Source organism: Alexandromys fortis, unplaced genomic scaffold (assembly GCF_014885135.2).
Source record: "Alexandromys fortis isolate MF-2015 unplaced genomic scaffold, M_Fortis_MF-2015_v1.1 scaffold_13, whole genome shotgun sequence".
In the NCBI taxonomy this organism is placed as follows: Eukaryota; Metazoa; Chordata; class Mammalia; order Rodentia; family Cricetidae; genus Alexandromys; species Alexandromys fortis.
The window spans coordinates 16,709,852-16,721,377 of record NW_026067908.1 but is presented as its reverse complement, the minus strand read 5'-3'; the positions used below and the strand labels follow the sequence as shown (position 1 = coordinate 16,721,377).

The window sequence follows — 11,526 nt, the reverse complement described above, 5'->3', positions numbered from 1 at the left end:
CGGGGCCAACAAACAAGCCGTCCGGGTGTAAGAAAATAGGCTAATGGTTGTGGAATCTAGTCTCCCGTGGCTACACTGAGAGCTGACCTCAGCCCTGCTCGCTCAAATTGATTGCTTTCCAGGTTATGATTCCTCATCACAGGAAGCTTCTTTGCCCAATTCACACTCCGTGAGTTAAACTCAAACACAGAGCAAAGGCGGATCCCCGGGGCCCCTTCTGTCAGGGATCCCGAGTGCACCCCAGAGAACTGCTCAGTCCGAGAAGGGCTGGTCTTCATCGCATACCATACATAGGTGGAGGGCTTGTTATTCAATTCCTGGCCTATGAGAGGATACCCCTATTGTTCCTGAAAACGCTGACCAGGACCTCACTTGTAACAAAGACCCCTCTGCTCCACAATCCAGGCAAGGCAGGAGCCGAAGCAGGAAAGATAAGTGTTTGGATGAAGGGCAAGATGGATAGGGCTCGCAGTGCCCCCAGGCCTGCTGATACCAAGTGCCTTTAAGATACAGCCTTTCCCATCCTAATCTACAAAGGAAACAGGAAAAAGGAACTTAAAACTCCCTGCGCTCAGACAGAAATGAGACTGTTACCGCCTGCTTCTGTGCGATTCCTTCTTGCCTCCGACTTGTAAACAAGAGCAAGCAGACCATGCGAGTGGGAAGTCACAAAGTTGTGGGTTTTTGAAAGGCTCCCAGGGAACTCATGCTCATCTCTGGACGCTGGATGGGGAAATCTGGGGAAGTATGGACTCTTTAGCCGGCTTAGTTCTCTGTGGGGTCAGCTTGCTCCTTTCTGGTAAGTTTTGGCTCAATGTTTATTTATTTATTTACTTGTATGTCATATTTTAAAACACAGTGACTGCTCAGCTTTCTCTCTCACCAAACGTTCATTTGGGTGATGCTGACACTGCTTTTCTGTGACTCTCCAGTTTACACACGTAAAGGCTGAAGTTCGGATTCCCCGCTGGCGGCTTGAGTTGGGTTTCCTAGCCATCTCTTGTGGATGCTGCCTCCTGGGTTGCCATGGCCCCTTCCAGGACGGAGTAGCCACCTTATTTGAAGGGCTCTGCTTATTTAGGTGTCTTCTTTCTTGCCTCTCATTCTGGTGTGTTTCCTTATCGATAACAGCAAAAATAAGGTTGTAATTACTTCAAAGAAAGTCTTTTTGTGTGTGTGTGTGTGGCAACAAAATTCTTACCTATCAGAGTACAGATTGTCATTATTAAATAAAAACAAAAAGTGTTTTTATGTTAAAATTTCATATCTCTGTTCATTTCAATCCCACTAATTCCAATTCGAGGCTTTTCTTTCTTTTAGGTAGGAGTCAGGGAAATTAGGGCTACGCCACTGACTTTAGTCTTTTTGATGTTTCACATTGAATAAATCATAAAGAACAGTGCGATCTAACTAAAACTTAGCAGTTACCAAGGTCGCTGGATTCAGGACTTTACCAAATCCTGCAGTGGCCACAGGGAAGAGCTGGTAAGGATAAGCTTGGGTTTTGTGTGTGTATCACAGATGCTACATAGTAGGCAGCCTTGTAACTCACCCAGCATACACAAAGCATACTGGAGAAACATCAGGACCCAAATTGCGGACCACAGCTGCATTATTGCCATGGGTTCCTCCCTAGTGGTTTGAAAATAGTCTAATTATTATAATGAAAATGGAATTAGCACAGGAAATGAGTTTGGGAAATTTTACCAAACTTACTGGTGAGGATTTTATATAGCAATAGAATTGGATAGAAATGCTTGTGATGTTATTTTTGTATTCCTCTATATGCTTAAATGTTTTGTTATTAACCCAGGAAAGTAGCATAATGATGCACAATTTGCCTTACAGCTAGCTCTTCAGTTTTATTTCAACAACCAATGTATCAGAAATGTAATATTTTAAGAATAACACAAATTGCCAAAAGGAATGAGTATCTACGATGGTGTCAACTACTTATATAGTAATTTATAACTAGTATAAGCTACTCCATATCTATATTACTATTAATATTAATGTATAAGTAGGTTGATTTCTCCATTATTATGTCTTTTAAATAATTATCAAGAATGTCTGTTTTTGTCTTGCTTTCCAAGTGTCAGATTTATTGGTGACATAATCTGGGACTGATTTACACCGGAGATTATAATAGTACAAAGCCCAGGTACCAGCTTTTGCTCTGATGTAGTTTTAAGTTAAATAAAATGGTAGTGTGCGTACATGCACACACGTGCATGCACACGCACACATAAATACACCTGATTTTAACTTACTATTTCCCCTTAAGTGACTTTGTTATGGCATTTTGAATAAAGTTTAGAAAAATTGTCATATAATCAAACAGAAAAATTCTGTGACCAAAATAGTTGTCTCATTGCTGCTTGACTTTAGTTCCTTGAAAGGCATTTCTGGCGGGAAGGTGACAAGCAGGAGGAGGCCATGCTCTTGGTAGAAGGTAGAATACAGAAAGGTTAGTTTCTGGGGAAGGTCTGTACTGATTCCTAATTTTCATTCCGATTCTAAGCCTCCATGAACGTGACTGCTGAGGCTCGGTGACCACAGCAATAGCCACAGGCGTCCCTTATTCAAGCCAGTCTCTAAGAGTAGACCTCATTAATGTGGCAAGGGATGTGGGGCTAATATATCTGTGGTCTGCTTGGTGACCTCATATTCCTTTTTGGGGGGAACAAACATAATTGAAAAATAAAGATTCTATATTTGCTTGAATAAAGGTTGCTCTGCATGGCAAAGCAGCCTGCTAACACATAACCTCAAAGAGGGCTGTAGCTCAACAACTCAAGATTCTGGGGTTTGCTCCTTCTACTTGAGAATTATTGCCAAATTCAGCTTGCAAATTAGTTCTTATAACTTAGTAATATTGCCCACTTCTTAATTCACTATCTCATCAAACCTAGCTGCTTGCTCTAAAGAGCTAGATACGCTTAAAAAAAATTACCTTTCTGTTTGATCATAAATGTCTCACATGATTTACACTGGTGGGAAATCTGAAGTCTTTAGGTCACACATCTTAAGCTATCTTTCCTGTTCTGTCTGACATTTTAAACAACTGGGTTCGGAGATAGCAACGATGTTGTCTGGGGTGGCAGAGGAAATGCAGTAGCCAGGTCAGGAAAGTGGACCCAGGTGGCGCCTCCTCCTTTGGGCTTGGGATCAGGACACCTCTTGGAGTTGTTTTCCAAAGGAAGAGCTGGCCTTCTTCAGAGGTGTTCCTTTCCAGCACTTCCCTCAGTCCTGCCCTGAGGGACTTCCGGGAAGAGTCCAAATCTTCTAAGATGTCTGTCCAGCAGGAAAAGAGTTGTTCAATTCCCTCTCAAAAGACTAAGCTGTGTCCTCTAGACCAGTGGTTCTCAACCTTCCTGCTGCTGCCCCCTTTAACACAGTTCTTCACTTGTCATGACCCTCCGGCCATAAAATCATTTCTGTTGCTGCTTCATAGCTGCACCTTTGCTACTGTTATAAATTATAATATAAATATTTTTGAAGATAGAGGTTTGCTAATGGGGTTGCAACCCACAGCTTGGAGAACCACTGCCCTAGATAAGATGGTTCTGAATTCTTCTGAAAATATCAGTTTGTTGCTTGTGGTTCCAACCCTGTCAGAAGATGGGTGTTATCACATTGCCTTTGATTCCTCGTGGGTGGCTCTCTAGTCACCATATAGAATCAGGATTCAAGAAATTTCTTTAATCTGGAAGGGTTGGCCCAAAGCAGAAGATACTGTTTCAAAAATGGTTAAATTTGTTGTTTGAGTTAAAAACGCATTATGAATGTTCATTGTTGGAGAGAAGTGGTTAGTTTAAAATTCTTGAGAACCATAAGTAGGTTTTGATAAGACACAAAATTAATAGGAGCTCTGCTTATGTGAAATATGATGCCTAAATTAGGTGCAAATGAGAAATGATATTGGCTCAATGTGCTGCATACAGTGTACCCATTAAACACCAAAGACACAGAGAAACTTGGCAACCAATTGACAGGGAAGATGTCACAGTTTAAAATATAGATGAGGAATCACATGTTTGAGTTATATAACATCAAAGCTCAAATAGATCATGACAGCACACTAATCATTCGTCTTTTTGGATGAGAATATCCATTTCTCCGGGTTGCTATAGTTACAAATATGACTCTGCATGTCAAGTGCTTAGTAAGGCCTACCTCAATGAAACCTGTTTAACCAAAGGAGAAGTCTGCCACCAGCATCGCTGCGTGAAGCAACAGTGATGTCATCTCTTCCAGCATCTAGGTGAAGCTCTGATCACTTATAGACTTTTCCCATATGACCCCTCAAGGTTCCATCCAGTTATCCCTGCTTATGGAACATAGCAAGACCTCCTTCAAAATCTACACATGCTGGGGCTGTAGAGCTGGCTCAGTGGTTCCAGAGGACCCAGGTTTGATTCCCAGCAGCCACAGAGCAGCTCATAACTGTCTGTAACTCCAGGGGATCTGACACACACACACACACACACACACACATAAAATGAAGCTAAATTATTAAAAACAACAATAGCAACAAAAACTACCCATCCTTTTGTCTTGGCTCTTGCCTGTGGAATCTTAACCATTTAGAAAGAACAATTTAAAATTAAAATATTAGATTTTGTATGGGTTGCTTGGCTGTATGCATGTCTGTGTACTATGTGTGTACCTAGTGCCAGTGGGCACAGAAGAGGGCACTGGATCCCCTGGAGCTTATGGATGGTTGTGACCCAGTATTTGGGTGCTGGGACTCTAACCTGGGTCCTTAGGACTAGATGCTTTAACTGCTAACCATCTCTCCAACCCCACAGAAATAGCATTTTTAACCCCTTGACCCTGCAAACACTGCAACTTTCCCTAGGTAGTTCTTTCTTTTCATGTTTTTCTCCTAATCCCATACAGACCATAGATGTCTCTTTGAGATTGGGGCAAGTAGATTTAACTCAATTCGAATATTAAAACCTTTTACAACTGATGCCTATTATTAGTGCATTCATTTGGTTTTTAGTGATTTTTTTTTAAGTAAATAGAGTTTAACAGTTGAGGTAAGGAACACTTGGTACTCTATAGTAGACCTGAAAAAAAAAAAAAGGAATGTTGTAGACAGGGTTGAAGCCACATTCAAACACTATTTATAGTAGAGCAAGTTCATAAACAATGAAAATAATAGTTATTGTTATCTTAAAAGGTTAATTTTTATGTAAAAAGAAAATGTATTTCTTTGGGCATCAAAAATAAAGGATAAAAGCAAAAGGATGTTTAGCTAGACTTTTACTTAGTATTAGGTATTTTATAATTGTTGAATACTTCCTATAGCATATGCACAGGCTTTATTTGATAGACATTTAACACATTTTTGCAAGCCTTTTGATATCCACTATTTGTATGTCTTTGGTCTCAGTCAGTGGTGGTTTACTGAAGACTTACTTTGGGCCATGTCAGCACTGGAAACTAGGAATATAAACAAGGTTGGCCCATCCCCCCCTCTTTACCTCACAAAACTCATATTTTAGTGGGAAAATAGGCAATGAATTGTAAGATTTTGTGATAAATGATGTAATTGTAATTTATACAAAATTTATAAAAAAATATTTACAAAAGTGATAGAAGTATTTGTTAGATTTGGTGATACAAAATGAGACCACAACATCTAAATTCTCTATAAATATTTCCTTTATAGAGAATTTAAATAATTCTATATAAAATATAAATAATTTTATAGAGAATATAAATAATTCTCTATAAATATTGGTTTTTGCTTTGCTGGGGATCAAATTCAAGGTCTCTTGCATGTTAGGTAATCACTCTATTAGTGAGCTAATTCCACAGCTCTTAAACATAACTCTTTAGCAACACGTAGACACATGCATCTTTAATACCATCATTTTAGATGGTGGGAGACAGAAGGATTATGAGTTCAAAACAGAACTGGGTTGCATAAAACATTTAAGTCTAGCCTGAGCTACACAAAGAAACCCTGTTACAAAAAACAAAAGATTGGGTATGTAATTTAGTAGCAGAGTCCTTGCTTAGAGTTTACATAGTCCAGGGGTTGGTCTTCAGCATAATAAGTAGTTAAAATTATAATAAAAAGTAAGTAAACATTTAATTAAAACTCGTTAACCATTATAATGACTTCACTGACTGCTTATTTAAAAAAAAAAAAGAAAACGACACTGGGAAACTTGCAGGTTAGGGTATTTTTTTCTCTTTAAGAACTTTTAAATAGTTACAAATATTTTTTATGAGTTATACAGAGGTAAAGGTTTTGGAGACCAGTCTCCTCTTGTGTAACTTGGCTCTTGGACTGACTCGTAACTCTGTGTAGCCAGGCAGCTAACTTGAGATCCTCCTGTCTCTGCCTCCACGATGCTGAGATGGCAGGAGGAAGCTATAATGTCTGGTTCAAATTATTTTAAACTCAGAAGAAAAACAAAGACTTTCTATTAGCAGAAGCAACCCAAAAGGTGGTTGGCGGTATGAAACTGCGGGTCAGGCTGCAGGACGTGGAGTGCAGTTGGAATATAAAGTATTAAGATTGGAGTCAGGCTGGGAAGGGCTTTGGGGTCTACTTTAAATAGCTTGGATTTTGTTCTCTATATGTTATAATTTAGCAGAGTGCTAGTCCCCTTATAACACATCCGATTTAAGCTCTGGAAAATTCACTGTCATAGTTGTGTGGAAGACGGATTAAAATGGTGGAGACTGTAGGTTGGGTCCAATATGGCTTCTCAGCCTCGTAGGCAAGAAGGCTGCAGGGATGAACAGGAAGTTCGAAAGAGGCTTAGGAGAAGAAAATGTGGGGTTGGTGACTGGTTGCATAGGGGAGAAGGGAGCAGCATTCTGGTTTGCGTAGAGGTGGTGCCATTCGGTTTGCTGGGAAATACGGGAAGTATGGCAGAAGTAACTGGTGGAAGAAGGGCTAGGTAGAGCCAATGACGATTTTGTACATATTGACGATGAGATTGCATTTGAAGGAAAACATTGAGCAAAACTTGTTTTTTTGAGATCTGAAAGTCAAAAGAAGAGAATTAGGCAAAGGAGACACAGAAATCTTGATAGTGAAGGGTTATATAAAGAGCTAGCAGAGACGGTAGAAAGAGCAACGCCAGTCAGATCTCTTTCGTGAAATTGCGGGCCACAGGAGGAGTTGTCAGGGGGAGGACAGCCAAGATGCAGGTACCAGGGTGACAGCTTCCAGGCCTGCGGCATTAGCCTACAGATGAGTTACTTTACAGAGAGCCAGGCAGCTGCCCTGGCCGAACCAGATCTGGGAGGGGGTCAGGAGATCAGCTGGCTTTACTCCCAGCCTCCAGGAAAGGCAACTTCTAAAGCTGCCTCCCGTGTTTCTGGTATTTTAAACTGATAACCCAGTTCCCACCAGTCTGACCAGGCTCTTCCTTAGCTTACATCACAAATACATGACGAGTTTTAGATGGAGTCGTGCTTGCTTCCTTCCATCTCCAAGATTTTATTTATTTAGTTAGTTAGTTAGTTATTTATTTAGTTATTTATTTATTTAGTGTGTGTGTGTGTGTGTGTGTGTGTGTGTGTGAGAGAGAGAGAGAGAGAGAGAGAGAGAGAGAGAGAGAGAGAGAGAGAGAGAGAGCGCGAGCTCGCGGCGCACGCGGTCCTGCGTCACGGCGCACACAAGGAGGTCAGAGTTTGGGTCTCCCCTTCCACAACGTGAGTCTTAGAGACAGAACTCAGGTCTTGTGAGCTTGGTCTTGTGAGCAAGCACCTGGCTGCCTCCCCTGTTTCTTCAGGAGTCTGACCATGTTCCCTCCCCCAGGCTGTGGGAGCAAGGATGAGGATCAAGGTCTGCCAGATGGGCAGAGTCTTTATTCTCTGGTGCATCTGCTGATGATGGGGAGTGAGTGAGCTTCTGTGGTTCTGGTTCTAGGACTGACTTGGTGTGTAAGCGACAGAGAAAGAGACATCCAAGGATCAGTCACAGGAGTCCGTAGGGCTGAGGGAGCTTGTGGGCGGCTGCTGTTTGCTCCCCGCCTGTCACGGCTTGACCAGGGAGGCGTGCGTGGTGGCCACACCCATCTCAACAGATCTGTCAGCTTTCCCGCTTTTGTTAGAGGGTGATATCATGCTTCCTGGGGGGAGCTCTGGAAGACAATGAGCAGCCACTTTCCTCTAGATACAATAGGCGGAGTCAGGAAGGTAGTGTTGACATTGCTGGGGCCCAGGAGCTACTCGCTGCTCTGCGGCCATCAGATGGTGAACCAGCGTAACCTTGGCACGCAGGCCTGGCTCGCACAAGGCGTCTGGCTGCGGAGCCAAAGAGGACTCCGCCCTAGGGACAGGAGTGCTTTAGACATCTGGGAATCTGGGATGGGCTTTAAATTCAGATCTCTATGTCAAAAGCAATCCAAAACAAAACCAAACCAAAAAAAAAACCCAACCCAATCCAACCAAAACAAAACAATAGTCTTACCAGGAATAACAAAAGTGAGTAGTGTAGCGTGAACACCTATGTGCCAAGGTCTTTAAAGTAACTTTTAACATCTTGTCTAGTAGGTGTTGTTACTCGTTTTTTAGCCCAGAGGTAACCAAGGCTCACATGGTTAAATTATTTGCCAAAATCTAAACTGCGTGGCAGATATCAAATATTTGGAACTTCCTAACATCTGCATTCAAAAGATGTCCCTTCCCACTGTGACTCGTATGGGGGCTGTCAGTCACTGGACACAGAGTGTCCTTTCCATCCAAGGACAGCTGTTGGCTCACTCGGAAGATGCACAACACAATAGGAGTTTAGAATTTGCCTGGGACTTTACAAGGACTTTGAATGTAAGAAGTTCATTCTTTTTCTTCACCAAGATCAGAGTCTGTGGTCACTCAGGGAAGCTGGTGATCTGGATGAGAACTAACCTGTGAGCAGAACAGAACCATGACAGGCACTGATAGTATTCAATGCCTGGGTCCAGCACTGTGGGACCAGAGACCCATCCCTGTCCCTTGTGATAATGTGGGGTTTCGTTATTTGCTACGACTACCTTGACCTGGTTTCTGTCTTCTGAAAGTGAAGCATCCCTAATGACCACATACGTGCCTGGGAATGATGGGAAACAAAACTAAGCAGAGCAATCCTTACAACATGCCTCTGGGCTGATTTCTGACAGGTCGCTTCAGGCTGCATCCCGGACAAGGCTAATGGCATTGATTCATGTGGTCTGGGGAAAGTTTTCAAAGGAAAGCTACTTAGCAGGACTTGCTACAGTGTCAGCGTGTGCTAAGCATCCAAATGATCAGATACTCTTAACTGCTTCACGTCCAAAGCAGGACCTTCTTCTGACGCCCGTTGTTGGTCTGTTCTGAGCAGGCCTTCATTCCTCAGCTAATCTGTTGATGTATGTATGGGGATGACTCTCTGGCTTCTTTGTCTGCCTTAAGACCACTCTTCTATCAGAAAAAAAAAAGGAGAGAGGGGCTTAGAGCTCTGGGTTCTTGGGCATCTGCGAAAAGTCTGGATTGTCAGGTAGGGAAATTCCTTGTTGGTGACTCATCCAGCCAGCAGGATAGAGCCTCTACTTTCCCCAACTTCTTCTGTCCTCTGGCTCTTGGCTTAGCAAAGACTCTTAGGGATGGCTTCTCACCTGTAAGTGTCCGCCTCCTTTCACTTACCCTCAGCCCGTTTCTATCTAGTTGATAGCTGGTGAACTCAAACAGAATTTGTCACTATTTTTTTTCTGCTTGTGGGGTTTTGAACCTAGGACTTTATGTGTGTAGGTCCAGAGTGTGACCACTGAGCGCCACACCCTGACAGTCGGCCTCACTTGTGATGAAGCTTGTGGCTGCCTCTGCTCTGCTCATGTTTCCCCACTTCCTCCTCCTAGTTGCCCCATTTTCTCTGTCTCCCCTCCTCTTAGTTGCCCCCTTTTTCTCTGTCTCCCCTTCTCCGTTCTTGTGTCCCGCCGCCTGCATCTGAGAACACAGTGCTCTTCTTGGGTGAATCTCATCCTCCTCCTAGTTTTCTATCTGAACCTCCAACTTCAGAATCAAGGAGGACGAAGGGGGTTGTAGTAGGTTGTTTGAAATCCTTTTGGTGCCAGTTTTGCCCACGGCAGCAGCCTGTTGTGGCTCTCAGTCCCTCACATGATGGAGCTGTGCTCATTCCTGCTGGGTTCCTTTCAGTTTCTAAACCTTTACCTTCAAACCTTTGTTGTGCATTTGCATTTTGTTGGGTTTTTTTTTTTTTTTTTTTTTTTTTTTTTTTTTTGTCAGCTTGACAGGAGTTAAAGCTATCTGGGAAAAGGAGCCTCAGTTGGGAAAATGCCTGTTTCCAATTGGCCTACAGGCCAGTCTGTGGAGCCTTTTCTTGATAAATGATGATGTAAGAGGGCCCAGCCCACCGTGGGAAGTTCTGCCCCTGGGCAGGTGGTCTTGGGCGCTATAAGAAAACACTTGGAGCAAGCCAGCAAACAGTGTTTCTCCATGGCCTCTGCTTCAGTTCCTGCTGTGAGTTTCTGTCCTGATTTTCCTCAGTGATGGACTGAAGTGTAAATATGAAACAAACCCTCTCCTCCCCAAGTTGCTCTTGGTCATGGTGTTTATCACAGCACAGAAACCTGACTGAGACATGTACATACCATTTCCTCTGCTTGGACTAACCTCTTCGCCTGTCAGACATATCCAAAATTAGTGGTTGAGCTCACCTATTATTCCTAGAAATCTGTCTTAATCTTCATGCATAAGTTAGGGGCCTGCCTTAGATTGAGGCAAAAAAAAAAGGGGGGGGGGCCCAAGGGCAAAGGCAGTCACTTAGGATATAATCACCTGGTCTGAGAGTGAAGGGCCAGAATCGTACAGAAGGAACGGTCAGTTCAGCCATACAAGACTGGTGCTGTCAATTGACTGAGGGGTCTTAGGAAACAATACTCCCTCTGGCTCACATGGGAATGAAAAGGAGGGGCATGGTTCCACTGTGGTCTTCCTCCATCATCAGTTAAGGGTTTCACAGGAAAAATACAGCTGGTGAGCAGTGGGGGCAGTGTGTATGGGCCCTGGAGGAGCTACTTTGTGCCTGAACTTGCTCAAAGTTCAGAAGTGGCCGCTGACCGGGGAACCTTTCAATCTGGTGCCTAGGAACTTTCAGATATAGGATGCTTGCCTCTGTTATTATATTTGGAGCTTTGGCTTTATTTTTTGCCTATTATCTTTATTTGTTATTTAAATATTCTTAGCACTAGGCATATGTTTCACACAAGTACTGGCAGAGCCATGCTTACTAAGCAGGTTTGCTTTAGATTTAATGTTCTGAGCATTTGTTCCTCTGAATACAGTAGAATCGCTCACATTAAAGTTGAGTTTATGATTAGGAGAATGTTTTAATTAGAGTACCCATACGTCTATGTATAGGCGAGTGTTCAATGGGCTATGTTGTATGAATATTAGGTATTCATAAGCAAAAAAGATCAGTGTAGGTCCAGGAGCCCCTGCATCAAGGGGCGATATGGGCAGATGAGGAAACACAGGGTCTCACGTAAGAGGATGAGCCCAGAAGGGAGGAACTTT

General features: G+C 42.8%; 1 protein-coding gene across 2 annotated transcripts in view; it reads left to right on the top strand.

Annotated features, from left to right (window-relative positions):
* Positions 1–267: 267 nt before the first annotated feature.
* Tek (TEK receptor tyrosine kinase) overlaps positions 268–11,526 on the top strand; it is a 98,135-nt gene continuing 86,876 nt past the window's right edge. For both annotated transcript variants that reach the window (XM_050136271.1, XM_050136269.1), the window contains exon 1: positions 268–799. In XM_050136271.1, coding sequence (XP_049992228.1) covers positions 748–799 — 52 coding nt within the window. In that variant the 5' untranslated portion in view covers positions 268–747. The remainder of the gene's footprint in view (positions 800–11,526) is intronic.